This window comes from Enhydra lutris, unplaced genomic scaffold, assembly GCF_002288905.1.
Source record: "Enhydra lutris kenyoni isolate GAN:26980312 unplaced genomic scaffold, ASM228890v2 scaffoldscaffold7, whole genome shotgun sequence".
Classification (NCBI taxonomy): domain Eukaryota; kingdom Metazoa; phylum Chordata; class Mammalia; order Carnivora; family Mustelidae; genus Enhydra; species Enhydra lutris.
In genome coordinates, this window is record NW_019154091.1 from 8188765 (window position 1) to 8204303 (window position 15539).

General features: G+C 43.3%; 1 protein-coding gene and 1 non-coding gene across 3 annotated transcripts in view; one reads left to right on the top strand and one right to left on the bottom strand.

The window, feature by feature from the left end:
- Positions 1 to 6913: 6913 nt before the first annotated feature.
- Positions 6914 to 6985, bottom strand: TRNAD-GUC. The gene has a single exon. It is a non-coding gene; the product is annotated as a tRNA-Asp (tRNA).
- A 384-nt stretch (positions 6986 to 7369) lies between these two features.
- LOC111142099 (leukotriene A4 hydrolase) overlaps positions 7370 to 15539 on the top strand; it is a 32461-nt gene continuing 24291 nt past the window's right edge. For both annotated transcript variants that reach the window (XR_002640238.1, XM_022495053.1), the window contains exons 1-2: positions 7370 to 7659; positions 13812 to 13942. Coding sequence is in view for 1 of the 2 variants with exons in the window: in XM_022495053.1 (XP_022350761.1) it covers positions 7501 to 7659; positions 13812 to 13942 (290 nt within the window). In the remaining variant the exon portion in view is untranslated. The remainder of the gene's footprint in view (positions 7660 to 13811; positions 13943 to 15539) is intronic.

A 15539-nucleotide genomic window follows, 5' to 3' on the forward strand; every position in this document is an offset into this window, starting at 1 on the left:
GCATCCTTCCTTTCTGCCATCCCTCTTTCCTTTTTTCTGTCCTCCCTCCCCTCCCTTCTTCCAATCCCCTTCCCATCTACTGAGGCCCCACCGTCTTTGTCCTGAGCTGGGTGCCCTGAGAGAGTTGAAGGAAAAGCCATGTATGCCCAAGGAAAGCTTGTCACTTCAACTCCTTTTGGGAACAGAGAGAGAGGCTGAAGGAAACAAACGGGAACCATCTGGAAGGGCAAAGACTATATGCAGTTGATTCTCCTTATTTGCAGCAATGACGCTCTAGTAAGTCGTTGTGAACACGGAGTGAGCTGGGGAGGCCGGAACCGCTGCTCCCAGGGGAAACACAGTAGGGTTCTGTGAACTTTTGGTTGCACTTCCCAGTCAATACATGACCTTGTTTTATGTGTGTTTCTATCCAAAGCACCTCATCGAATGCACAGTGGATTCATGACCGTCACACTCGCGGCCCACCATACTTGAGTCACACCGGAAGGAAGCTTAGCTGACACGTGTATGCTCTCCGTGGGCCACAGCCCTGCCTTCCCATGCTGAGGAACATGGACAGCACTTGAGCATTTGCTTAGAGGACATTTTAAACAGTGAAATGACGGATAGAAAGCACAAAAATGTGAAAACCATGATATTAAAGAGACCACGAAAAGGACACTTGTTTACAGAGAAAAGGCAGAAACAAGAAGGCTCAGCTTTGCCTTGTTCAACCCCAGCTGAGAATGGGAGCCTCGGGCCGCTCAAAGTCTTCCCTGCTCTGTGTGTGCCCGCAGGCGACCACGAAAGGGCTGCCAGTGTTGGTTCAGGGGTAACAAATTCCTTTTAGTGAGCGGACAAATTGACGGATATGAAATCTGCAAAGAATGAGGGCTGACTCGTGTGTGTGTGTGTGTGTGTGTGTGTGTGTGTAAAGTTCCTGTTCAGAAAAATTAAGGACCAGCAGGGGAGGGACAATACATCAGGGAAAATATTTCTAGAGAAGTGGGAGGTGGGGTGGGAGATAGGGAACAGAGGTGAGAGGAGTGGGCAGGGAGCCCCTTCTAACCCTGTGACCCAGGGGGGCAGGGTAAGGTGCAGCTGTGGGAAAGGATGTAGAGTCTGGCTGGAGAAGAGGCTGCACTGGAGGCCGGGAAGGGAGGCGGAAGCCAGGGCGCGAGGTAAGGGGAAGTGCATGGCTCCTCTCCAGAAACACTGAGACACACATCCATGGAAGAAGGTGAAGAGTAAGTCAGCTATGGGAGTCTCTTACATGAGTTTGCTCAACGGCAAATACCAAGCACAAGAGGCCTGTTGTAAGAGATGACAAAATTCTAGTTAGTTCCTCAAACACAAATCAGTAGGTGAGAGGAATGTTCCGAAGGAAAGCCTTTGAGGTTGGTCTTTGCTGCAAACCTATTTTACAAGCAAATACCAACAACCTGCTATGTTGGCAAATGAGCGAAAGTAGGCTCCAAGCCAGCCACCCCGAGACAGAAATACGGCTTTTGAAAACAGTAATGGCACTAGTGAAACCTCACTTGGGCTTTAAGCCATCAGAATAAATGGTGTAAGGACCTGCTCTGATGAAACACCGTCGGGGGCTCAGCGGGAGGAATGTGAGTCTCGCGAGAATCTCTGAGTCAGAAAAAAGCCCGCTAGAGCCGAACCTTACAATCAGGTGTAACTAGAAAAGAAACAGTAGTGACTGCGTGTGAGAGGGGGAGAAAGATGATCTAGATCACCATTTGTGAAGATTTCTTTTTTCCTTGTAACTTGAAAACAGCTTCCCTTCCTGCTTGATCCACCGTCCCCTGCTCCAGCTGGGAGCTCTTGGGTCTGTGTCCATGATTACAGAGCCAGGGTTGCTGCAAGGAATGATTTTTGGCTTGGTGCAGCGGTCACAAAGCAATGTCACCTGGCGTGGGTTATGCTGTCCAAACTTCAAAGCAGCACATCAAAACCTGGCTGTTATATGTTCACCAAAAGATGTGTTCTGGAAGGCGCACGGCAGCACCATTCATGACAACTGAGAACCCCAAATCACCCTGGTGTCCATCCACAGTGGAATGGGTCCATATATCTGGTCTACCCACACATGTAACACTCCACAGCAATGAGAATGCATGACCTACAACGATATGCAACAATCTAAAGGAACCTTGCAATTATAATGAGCTGAAGAATCCAGGCATGAGAGCACTTACTGTACATTTCTGTTTAAATAAGGGGAATCTACCTAGCAAATCAGGTAGGAGTTCTATGTGGTTGGAAGTCAGGCAGTGACTGCCACTGGGAGCAAGGTTTGCAGAGAATAGAAGGGAATTTGAGGGGGCCATAGTGGGGTCCCGGTAATGCTCTGTATCTTATCTGGGTACTGACTGCACTGGTGCGTGTTCCGTTTACGAAGCTCAGTGAGCTATACACTTACGAGGAGTGCACTTTTATGAGTGGATACTATGCGTCCATAAAGATTCTGTAAAGTAAGTGTTTCCCATTAGCAAGAGGACGGTAAAGGGTATTTTCTTTCTTTTTTTGAGATTTTATTTATTTATTTGACAGAGAGAGGGAGCACAAGCAGGGGGTAGTGGGAGAGGGAGAACCAGGCTTCCTGCTGAGCAGGGAGCCCAATGTAGGGCTCGATCCCAGGATCCTGCTGGGATCATGACCTGAGCCGAAGGCAGAGTTCACAAGGCAGCTTTCTCTGTGTCCCAGGGTCAACAAAGAATAAAGCACTGAGTAAAAGGATCCCTGGGGCCTCATGGGAAATCTCATTTATTCATTTATACCTTTGTTTATCCATCCAAAGAACATGCTCAGAGAGGGAAAATATTTCATCTGGAAATTCAGGACAGGCCATCTCATCAGGGGGAAGGACAAATAGGCCGACATTTACGTGGCCTGGTAGGTGCTGTGTTGGAGTTGACAGAGGATAACAGGAGTACTGATTTGAGGATCCAGGGCCAGAACTCCAAAAGGAGTCCTGACATGTCTTAGAAACTCTTGAACTGAATTTCCTCCAATCCCAAAAGTATCGTTTCAGCCTCTAAGGCAGTGGTTTCATTTAATATGCACACTGATCACTGGGAGTATCTTACTAAGATGCAGATTCTGATCCAGCAGGCCAGACACTGGGCCTGAGATCTGTGTTTCTGATGGGGCTTTTAGGAGACACTAACACTGTGGGTCTTGAAACCATACTTGATGTGCAAAAGAGAGATGGTCATGTGACCAGCCATCCTATCCATCATGGCCTGATAATCCATTCAGTTCAGGCTAGTGGGCACCCGCAGAGGAACAAACAGCAAATCATTGTGGGAGGCTTTCCAGATCTAGCCTGCTCTCAGTCAGGATAGGGGTCAGAATGGGGGGAAGCATGGGGACAAGTGGAGAGGATCCCTTATACTATTTTACTAAATTGGAAGAACTTTGTCTTGTGTTCCTTTTATCTCTGCCCTCCCCAGATGCCCAGACCTTTTCTTGGCATGACACACTAGAGATATGCATAGTAAGTATACAACTCTTGCACAAACAAAAACAGATTTAACAGAAAAATGGAGAAACAGGTCTGGGCTGCCTCAATCATTTTGTGAGCTAAACATGAAAAAAAAAAGGAGCTAAAATAATTTCTTCCACTTTCTCACCCATTGGAAGGGCATCACATACACCTCTGTTCTGTTAGGACATGAGACTCTACTAGACTCCTGCCCAGATAGGAGGGTGGGGTGACAGAGTCCCGGGAGGGAAAAGGAGAACTCTTTCCAGGAAAGATGGGGGCTGGATGGGGATTCAAGCTTAAGGAAGAGCAGGAGAGAGCTGAGATCTCACACAAGCTGTTTTCAGCTTGACTGATGTCACCCCTGCAGAGCTAGACATGATGGAAACAGGAAGTCATGTGTTAATGCACCTATTACAATTTCCAGAATTTCCTAAATATAAATATATTTCAAAAAATGTATTTCAGAAAGATGATCGTTGCAAACTCTTTTAAAAGTCTATTTTGGCACGATCTGTTTGTTTCCCATGTCTTAGTTGCTTCTCATTTCCCAAGTCTCCCTAAAAACTCTTGCTAACAAAACAAGGAATAATATGTATTAAAATTAACAAAATAGACAAAATAAAAACCCATAGAAATAATACTGGCAAACACGTAATAGATAATCACAATGCCAAGCACAACCCTAAGCACTTCACATACTTTATCTCATCTCATCCTTTCAACAGCCCCATGAAACACAGGCATCTCAGTTTTTCCCCCAAAAGGATTGAGACTTTGCGGTGGTTTAGTAACTTTTCCAGGTGAGCAGTTAAGCTGGAATACTTCCTGTTCAAATGGCTGTGTAAATATATGTATACTTCTTTTTATAAAACTTTTATCAATCATTTTTATCCTTAATACAGTCTCCTTTTGTATATAAGCTCTGATATTATCCTTATTTTATAGAAGCAATGGAAAACTTCATTTTTTAAACTTTCCCAATCCACCACGGGATATGAAGGACACTTCTATTGTTTGTGAATTGCTAATTTTGTACACTCTATATTTGGGTGTCAGCAGGATCTTAGAAAATAATTGCTACTGTATATCTGTCTTTTGATTAATCTATTAATAAATTTGAGGCATTCATTTGCAGCTGCCTGTGACTATCTTCTTTTTTTTTTTTTTTAAGATTTTATTTATTTATTTGACAGACAGAATACAAGTAGGCAGAGAGGCAGGCAGAGAGAGAGGGGGAAGCAGGCTTCCCGCCGAACAGAAAACCCGATGCAGAACTCAATCCCAGGACCCCTGAGATCATGACCTGAGCCGAAGGTAGAGGCTTAACCCACTGAGCCACGCAGGCGCCCCTGCCTGTGACTATCTTCTTAAACACAGTGGCATAAACTCTGTGGGCTCCTGGTAGTCAATAATGGAAGTCAATGATATTGACATTCTTTTATTAAGAAAAACAAATTATCCTTTCTCCATAAGGAAGATCATTTGATTGTGTATTCTTTGACTAAATCAAGTCTACTGCACCATGTTTGTCACCCTTGATTTAGGAACATCTAGAATATTTTTAGGCCTCAAAAAATGTATGCAAATATCAACCACATCATGGATTCTTAGGCCATATAAAATTCAGACTTTTGCATTTATAAGACATTGGATTTCATGGTTTGGCATGTTTTAATTTTATTTTGTTTTCCTTTGCCTTGCTGGGGCCAACACCTGGACACCCCCTTACATAACATCTTTTTCTGTTACTGGAGCCAGATTTCATTGTTAGATCATTTTGCTACAGAATGGAGTTATGGAGCACTGGCCAAGGCTCAAGTTATCAACTATCTCCTACACTTCTTAAATCTTTAATTTTCTCTAGAAACCCTTTCATCCCTATATCTAAACATGTTAAAGGTTCTCTTTCCCTAAAGAAATAAAGAACACTTTCTTAATGCCATACGCCTCTCTATTCCTCTTTTGTCTTCCTTTCTCAAATTGGCCAAACGTCTTGACAGAGCAGCCTGTGTTCTATTACCCTCTTCTTTTTTATTGCTTAACCTATTGCTCTCTGGCATCCAGCTTCCACAAAACTTCCACAGAACTCAACAAAACCACCAACTTCCCACATCCGCCCCCATTGCTGAATCCAAAGGAGGCTTTTTACTCCTTATTTTAATGGTCCTCCCTGGATTTAACATTGCTGATTGGCTCTTCTGAATTTATTTCATGAGTTCTTCTTACTCTACTCCCCCCTTCTGAAAAATTTCAGCTTTACTCAGCTACAATTGACAAAACTGTAAGATCTTTAAAGTGTACATTGTGGTGATTTGATATATGCATACGTTGTGAGAGGACTGCCTCCATCCTTCAGCCTTTTTTTGTTAAAAGCTCGTGCTCTCCCAGAGTTCAACCTATTTTCACTGCTCTTCTCTTTACACATGCTACTTGGTCTGAGCTCATCCATGGTCATAGCTTTACCTACCACATTACGTGACCTTCTCAAATCTACCATAAACTTCCCCAGAGCATGGACTTAAACACCAAGTGATTCACAGACATCTCCACTTGAGTCCCATACGCTCTCAAACTTGGAATGTCCAAAATTAAATTTACATCATCCCCACCTATATCTGTCCTCTTCAGATGGTCTCTGTCTCTGGTTAATGATTGCCCACACACCGGAGTCAAAAATCTGAGAATCATTTTAGGCTTCTTAATCTGTGTATCCATTTATCTCTTAAATATTCCTTCCATTCCCCTCCTTTTCTCTATCTTTACTTATTCCTTATGTGAGGCCACCACATCTTCTTCCTGGACTATTAACAGTTTCCTAACTCACATGCTTCTGGTTTTGATAACTCCTATCCATTCTCCGAATGAACTACCAGTGTTCTCTGGATGACATGACTCTGACCATGTTCCTCATGCCTTTAAAATTCTTCAGGGGGCCCCCATTCATGAATTCAGGATTAAAGATCCAACTATTTGGAGTCCTCTGAGGCCAGCCCTCTTCCAGTCTCTACAGCTTCAACTCTGAGGTCCCATCCCCAAAACAAATCATCCTTCAACCCTTCCTCACCTTCTGAAAGGGCCCCAGAGCTGAGCTAGATGTCCCAGCTCTGCACTCCAGTGTTGCCACCAGCACATACTCCTATAATAGAATTCTCTCATTACAGTATATTGAAATGACCTTCCTAGGTTTCTAAAATGGGAATATTGGCTTATTCAGTTTTTGCTCTCCAGGGCCTGGAAATGTATGTAAGTAGCAATAAAGAAAAATTTGTTGAACTGACACAACTTAGCGTATGTTGGGTTGCCAACATGGCAAGCCAGTAATGAAACAACTCTTAAAATGTAAAGTTGACAACTAATTTGACTTTCTTTCATATTAACTTTTAAAACGTTGGGAGAAATATTTACATCACGATTAAAACAAAAGCTTTCCCGTGTCTCCCCGTCGGGGAATCGAACCCCGGTCTCCCGCGTGACAGGCGGGGATACTCACCACTATACTAACGAGGAACTACACAGAAGCCGCGCCTCCGACAAGAGTTTTATTGCTTATCACCCTCCCCCGCCCTCACTATTGGCTGTCATCAAAGTTTCTGACATTCTTGCATTGTTATTGCAACGTCCACCGAAGTCGAACGAAACTAAAATGGAAGCATCCAGTTGTTCTCCCCGTTGCACTTCTGATCACTTCCGTCAGCCCACCCATCCTCCAGCTGCCCCCACTCCCCTCCTCTTCCTCCTCCTCCCCTTTCAGGAATGCTCCCAGTCCTCTCAGCTCCCCTCCACACACACACACTCCCAGGAAGCAAAGCGCACTCCTTCTCGCGCTGCACCACGGAACTTGTAGTTCCATCCACGCTATACCTCGCTCTTCTCTCACTTTACGAAACTTCCCTTCCCGGCGGGCGTCACGAGTCGGTCTTGCTCTTCTTTACCTCCCTCCTTCTCTCCTCTACCTCTCAGTCGAGTAGTCTGGCAGCTGGTTTAAGGGTGCGCATCCGCGTGCGGAGAGACTCCCCAGAGCCATGCCCGAGGTAGTGGATACATGCTCCTTGGCCTCTCCGGCTTCGGTCTGCCGAACCAAGCACCTGCACCTGCGCTGCAGCGTCGACTTTACCCGCCGGGTGCTCACCGGCACCGCCGCGCTCACGGTGCAGTCTCAGGAGGACAATCTGCGAAGCCTGGTACGGTGGGACGCGCGCCCAGTGCCCGCCTCTCCCCGGCCGCCTGCTTCTCGTCCCTCACCCCGCTGCTGCCCCTTCCCAGCCCCACGTTCGGGTCTGCCTCGCGCATCCCTCGGTGCCCCTCCGCAGCCCGCAGCTCATTATTCCGCACCTCCCTTTCACCCTCACTCATTTCTCAGCCTCCCCTTCCTCGGCCCCCACTCACCCTATATCGCCTCCTCCCAATCCCACTTCTGTCTCTGCGTCCCTTCGTCACCCGCTGCATACACCTCAGTGACCCTTCCTGCACCCCACTCGCCAGACTCCCCTCCTCAGTTCTTAGGCACAGCCCAGCGCCGCATCTACGTCCTGCCCTCATCCAGCTTCAGGCTTCATTTTAGCCCGAATCCTCCCTTCCCCGCTATCCTCGTTCCCAACGCTAAGCCCCCTGTGGCCTCCCCATTTTCTTGGCCTGCAGCCCGGAACTCCCTTCTCGGGCCCCGAATTTCTTCCAGTCCCCAGCCCACCTTCCTCAGGCCATCGTCTCATCTAAGTCTCAGACCGTATGCCCTGTCGATGTTGATCCGACCCTTTCCTCGCAGGCACCTTATTTCAACCCGCACTAATGCAGGATAGTACCCCTCGACCCATCGGAGTCTGTCCTCAGTCTCTCTACCACCCATTCTCAAACCCCTCTCCACTGCTTTGATACTTTCAGTCTCTGCTAACTCTAGATGCAGCTCTTTTTTTTCCAGGATCGTGGTCCTTGTATCTTTATCACCCTTCTCTTCTGTTAATGTAATGAGGGTGGGCCATTCAGGCTTTCTAAGCATATCTCAATACAGTGTATTACATAGCTGGTTTCAAGGAGCGAGTAATTATTGCGCTTCTTAGAAATAGACTTCTACAACATCGCTAAGCCACTTCAGTGATGAAAAACTTGTTTAGATTTATGGAATGTTATTAAATTATTTTCTCTGTACAACATAACCTGTTTTCGGTGTTCTTACTCAAAGTGATAGTATTTAGATTGTACCTTTCACCTGAAGGATTTCATAGGTGAGAATTTTGGAAATAAGAGGGACAGCAAAAGACCAGCCACAGTGTATGGTGCATAGAGCATTGGGATACCTACTTAAGCAGGCCATTAAGCAACCTAATCACTGAATGTCGTAGGCTTGGTGGTGGGAAATCAGTGGGATCAATTAATTGGGCATAATTATAAGTTTAGATAAGAATTGGTGGTTCTCTTGACTCCTTGGGTCATAGGCGTGTATTCTGAGTTCATTAATATGAACTAATAGACCAGGTAACCTACTCTTTGTCCTTTAATATCTTGCTAGACTAATGCCGATTTGAAAAGTTGGTCGACTCCTCTATGTGTTGATATTTAATCACCAAAAGCACTATAAGGAAGAAAATAAGGTATTACAAGCAAGAAGATAACCATTTCCCTGTAGGTTGTACTTTGGTCAACTTGAAGTACCATGCTATCTTTCATTGCAGGCAGCTTTGCCCAGGCAGGATTGGCCAAAGTCCCATCTCAATGAGATTTCCCTTTTTATTATAAGAAAGTAGATTTTGATAGTTTATTACTATTTAGTATGACCTTGCACGTTCACCTGTTTTGTAAAAATAAAGGTTTAACTCTGATCCTTGAGGAAGCAAGGGACAAGATGCCTAAATTTTGAAAAGAATGTGCCTTCAGTGGCCTAATCTCAAAGCTGCCCATTGTTTTTGCATTCCCCACATCTTGAGAGAAGACTTTCAAATCATGATTTGTGGGTGGCATGTCTGTTTGGTAAATTAGAGCCTAGAATGATAATAATGTTAGATTTTATACAAGGAAGGCTAGTTTGGTAGAGTGACATCTGTTTTTAATTGTTTGCTTATTTGCAATGACAGCTTGAGACCAAGAGTTGGGTTTTATTTCTTCAAATTCAGCTTCTTTCCTTCACTAGAATACAGTCTCTTGAAGGTAGGACTGTTTCATGGCTCTATCAGGTTCTTAGTATGGCACCTGCCATGTGGAGGACACTCAAAAAGTTTGATGAACTAATGGATGAATTCATTTAGAGTGCAGTGCCTAAACCTTAATATGGGCCACACTAATAATAGTGCTAACAGTGTCTTGAAGGTGAGAAAACACCATACCTCACCACCACCAATAGAAAGGACCTAGTGGCAGTGCTTGGTGAGGACATCAAGTGTCCTTGCTGTCTCCATTCTTGAAGTCCTTGAAGCTGGGGAAATGTTGAAGGAGCTCTACTAGGACTAAATCCCAGCTTTTCTAAAAATCCTTTTGAAGTTTGGGTTATTTGCGCTCAAGTTCAGGATTCTTTGGTGATAACTTCCAAGCATTTGTTTCTTTTATTGAAGTTTGCAACTTTTTAGTTCTGTCAGCTGGTGGCTCAAAGAGATTTTAATGTCTTGGCCAAGATCATATACTAGTAAGTGGCAGAAGCCATGAAGTGAACACAGATCTTTCTGACTGCAAACCCCTCTAGTGTTCACTAGAGCTGGAAACGAAATTAAAGTTTGGTTTTGATTTGGGTTTTAAAACCCAAATCAAAACAACCAAAATCAAAACCAAACTTTGCAGGGTGCTGCAATTAAAAAAAAAAAAATTTTTTTTAAAAGTTGCAGCACCCTGCAAATAACAGAAAATGTAAATAGAGACATAATACTGAGGACTAAAGCTTTTTTATTTAAGCCATGCTTTGTCACAGAAAGAATTTGAGTCTGTTTAAAACAACATATACAGTATAATTAAAAATAACTTAAGAATTCAGAGGAAGAGAGAATAAGGATCGGGAAAACGAAACACATAGCCCAAGGGAAAAAGAAGTGGGTTGGGAGGCTTACTTGAGCTTCCCAGCAGCCTGTGCAAAAAGGGAATTAGTTATATATTCCATGGCAATTAGCCAGCTGCTTAGAAGTGTTTTTTGGGGTGTTATTCAAAGAGGATACTGTGAGATACAGTAAATTATATCCCTAGTAACTTCCTACTATTGGTAGTCTGTTTCCTGTAACTACTTATGGTATCTCGGCCTTACATATATAGTTGGTATTCAGTGAAACTTTGTTGAAAAGTACTAGTTCCAACTTTTCAGCTACCCAGTTTTCTTTTTTTTTTCTATCACTGTTTTTGATCAATTGTTTAATAACATTTATTAGTGAAATTTGAGGGGGAATTTCTTAAGTTATTTGAGAATGATAGTTGAGGTTAAGACTTGGCAATACACAGCTTAAACAGTGCATTTTTCTCTTTTCCCTTGGCTCAGGGTTTGCTTAATGCATTAATTGATACCTACAATTTTTTCAGGCACTGTGCTAAACTCTGGGAATGCAAGCCTAAGTAACATTCTACGTCTTCTTAAGAATCCTCCATCTAATAGAAAACACATACCATTCTAATGTGGTACAGTAAATGCTAGAGGAGAGATTTGGACTGACTAATAAGTACGGAGGATTTGAAAAGATTTTTAAAAAATAATCAAGACAATAATCTGGCTCTTCCTTTCTTTTTTTTTCTTTTAATATGTGTTCAAGTCCCTGCTTTCAATTCTTCTTCTTTTTTTTTTTTTTTAAGATTTTATTTATTTATTTGACAGCAAGAGAGATCATAAGTAGGCAGAGAGGCAAGCAGAGAGAGAGGGAGAAGCAGGCTCCCTACTGAGGAGAGAGCCTGATTCGGGCCTTGATCCCAGGACCCTGAGATCATGACCTGAGCTGTAGGCAGAGGCTTAACCCATGGAGCCACCCAGGCACCCTAATCTGGCCCTTCTGATTTCTGATTAAATTAGAACAGTTTAGGCAATACAGATAATCACATATGCCCCTTGGGAAATGAAGTCAGTTGATTCATCCCGTGATAAAAGAGTAGTATAAACATGAGAAGTTACAGACATAGATATTGTAATCAAGTTTCTAAAATAAGTCCGATAGCCAGAAATAGATCCTGGAATATGAAGGGCAAAAGGAGGAACCCTATTCTTAATAAGATGTAGACCTAATAAAACCAAATATTCTGAATATGCAAGTGCAAGAAGCTAAGTCAGTTCTACTAATTTAGAGTAGCAATCGTTGAGGTACCCCTGAGAGAAAGTTAACCCGAAAGGAATAATTACCTATCAGAGGGAAACAGGTGGCACCCCGAACAAATTTAGGTGCTTTTAAAACAAAAACAAAAAACAGAATGGAGATTTCTTTCTGCCCAAATACTGCTGACTGTAGAGAGGTAGGAATCAAATTAATGATTGCCGCTGTAACTTTTCCTGAGCTTATCGTGCAATTAACTAACTTGAAAGAGAGGCAGCCGGCCTTCTAACTCCCGGTGCTATTGCCGGCCAATTTCAATAGAAAGATGCCAGAGGTAGAGAATCCGCATCACATGTAGTTCTAAGGCAGGGTCTGACCGAGAGCGGTGGTAGAAGGAAAGAGAAGAAAGTCTAAGGACGGTGTGAAAGAAAAACGTGTTAATTGGCCATGGGGCTTGGGAAAGGGATCAATTGTGGATTATTTGAATATCTCAAATCTTAGGTACCTTGTGGATTCTGTTAACGGAAGGGAGAAATCAGCAGAGAGAACTGATGAGGGGACATAAGGCTAGCTTTGTTTTTAGAATTTTTAGAAGGCCACTGACTATGAGGCAATATTGCCCATGGAAATGTCAAGCGGGCAAGAGAGATCCAGCGGCAGTCCTGGGGAAGGGATACCAGCCATAGAAACAGACCGTACTCATCGGCAGAGAGGAATTGATTGATGATACGGGATGAGCGAGAACTAGGGAGTGTCGGTTATGGTAAGAAAATCCAGGGATCCAGGGCACCTGGATGGCTCAGTCAGTTAAGCCGCTCAAGATCCCAGGGTCCTGGGATGAGAACCCATAGGGGTTCTCCCTGCTCAGCAGGGAGCCTGCTTCTCCCTCTGCCCCTCCCCCTGCTCACGTTCTCTCTCAAATAAATAAATTAAATCTTTTTTAAAAAATCAAGGGATTGAGGCTAGAACATTGGGACAAATCCATTTTTAGCTAGAAAGGAGTCGGGTGTGGGGGGGATAGCATTAGACGAGTAAGAAAACCATTTATGTGTAAAGTCAAAGAAGCCATGGAAAGGACTTCAAACAGATGGTGTGGCCTATAAGGGCTATGAGGGGATGGAGATCCAGATGACTGAGCAGAGAAGACCTCTTGATCAGGAGGCATGCCCTACCCTTTCAGTAGCAGAGTTGCTGCAAGCCAGACTGAAGAGAGGGAAGGAGGAGAAATTGATGAAGAAGTGGAAACAGCAGCCACAGGTTGCCCGTGGAGTTTAAGAAAGGGATGAATAGTTATCAGGGCAGAAGGATCAAGAGAAGTTTTAAACGTAAGATGGAAGATGTGTTTAGGTTGTTTGGAAGCTGTCTTACAGCACAGGAAGATCGAAGATTCTAAAACAAGAGATGAGTTGAGAGATAGTGAAAGGTATGGTCTCTAGGGCTCAGAGGATTCGGGGGATGGAAAACACTCAGATGCTCGCTGCCACTCCTCTCCTGCGTAAAGCAGGAAAGTCTTTAACTGTCCTTAATGGGCCACAGCAAGTAGATAGGCTCTCAGTTTTCCATAGGTCTTTCAGTTGGACTTGGCACACCAGGTCAGGCTTTTTCTATATACATAACGGTAATGTACAGCCCACTTATTTGCCTAATGACTGCCAAGGTTTGTTTTAAATTTCGGATATATGAAAGTACATAGGAGCTGGACTATATGAATTCCAGGAAGAAATATATGATTAGATACATCAAGGATTCATGATGAAAGAAACTTAAGTTATAGATTTTTTTTTTTTTTGGCAGGGAAGTTTTAGGAGACAGGAGCAAAGACATTCTAAGTTAGATTAGACTTATATTTAAAACCTTAAATTTGTGTGACTATCCCAGAATTACCTAATTATCATTTATACATATATGCAAACTTTAGAATGAAAAATCTTTCGGGAAGCATAGAGTCCCAAGAGATGGGACCTACACTAATATTTGGCTCCTTTAATTCTTGTAATTTCACTCTATTTTACTTTCTATGAGCAACTAGTTCTATTCTGTAATCATTATAGTTAACCTCTATCTAATATTACTTTTCTCTGGTACATACTAAGCAATTTTCTTATCATTTAAAAATACTAACTTAATTCTAGACCTTGGATACAAAGGACCTTACGATAGAAAAAGCAGTCATCAATGGACAAGAAGTCAAATATACTCTTGGAGAAAGACAAAGTTACAAAGGATCACCAATGGAAATCTCTCTTCCTATTGCTCTGAGCAAGTATGAATGTTATCCTTCTCTTTTATATAACTAAATGATGGAGAAAATGTTTTTAATTTAGACAGTTTTCCTTTCCTATTTCTAGTTTGTGTGTATGTAGTAATTGGTGCTCTTACTGATCTGTTCAGATTAAAGCTTATAGTGAAAATTATATGTTCTTAAGACTCTAAAGAAATTCGTTGTATGAAATACTCAAGAATAGGACTTTTGATAACTGTTACTTCTTTACTGATCATGGGAGTGATCTGGAGTGATGATGGGAGCATGCCGTCTTAAGGAGGCATTTCAGGATCTGGGAAGTCCTTCCAAGCTGCAGTTTTCACTTTTTCCCCAAAGGCCGGCCACTTTTATTAATGCGATAATGACAATGACATACATAGAATGGCTTCTGTGTACCAGTCTTAAGCTAATGCCTTAGACACATTCCTTTTTCTTTTTTTTTTTTTTTTAAGATTTTATTTATTTTGACAGACAGAGATCACAAGCAGGCAGAGAGGCAGGCGGAGAGAGAGGAGGAAGCAGGCTCCCTGCTGAGCAGAGAGCCCGATGCGGGGCTCGATCCCAGGACCCCAGGATCATGACCTGAGCCGAAGGCAGAAGCTTCAACCCACTGAGCCACCCAGGCGCCCCGACACATTCCTTTTTCTAATTCTTATGGTAGCCCTTTGCGGTTTGATTTCCATTTTACAGATGAGGAATGGGAACTTCAGAGAAATAAAGTAACTTACTCAAGAAAGAGGCAGCCACAATTGTCATATTGGGAGTATATCCCACTCCTTGATAAATTAGGAAGGGAAAAAAGGGTAGAAAACCATCGGCCTAAAACAAAGGTGATCGACCCCACCTTTCAAAGGCCAATGTTTTCATGCCTTCTCTTCCTGTTTAAGAAAGCAAAGGGCAGGCTGCCTGGGTGGCTCAGTCAGTTAAGCGTTAAGTGTCTGCCTTCAGCTCAGGTCATAATCCCAGGGTCCTGGCATCCAGCCCCACATGGGGCACCCTGCTCATGCTCATTCTCTCTCATGCTCTCTCTCTCTCAGATAAAATAAATAAAATCTTAAAAAAAGGAAAAGAGAAAGAAGGGAAACACCCACACGTAACTTACTGACCCCATTCTACAGATCAAGAATTGCCACAGAATGGCCAAGTCATTTGCCCAGTTCACAGCACCACCAGTAGGTGGCAGAGTCACGATTCACACACAGGCATGCCGCTCCTCTCCCCTGCTCTTTGCTATTTCCTCATTATTGGTGCTGCTCAAACTATCTGGGGCCAAGGACCAGTTCTTGTTATTTCCAATCTGTCACAGACCCATTCTTTTATACAATGCAATAAAAGTGAGTTACTAGGAAGAAGAGATTAAAAGCAAGCACCCTTTTTTGATCCCTAAGATTCAACAGACATTAAAGTGACTCTAAAAGCTTCTAAATGCTTACTCTCCATTTCTTGACTGGTCCCATACCCGTTTGCAGACCAGTACTACTCTGTGTCATGCTCCAGCACCCACCGCTGTGTGGTAGTCAAAGTTCCAAAATTCTTTCTTCCACTTTCCCGCTGTCATGAAAGATTGCGTGATACCACAGGTGCAAAGTGTGTGACA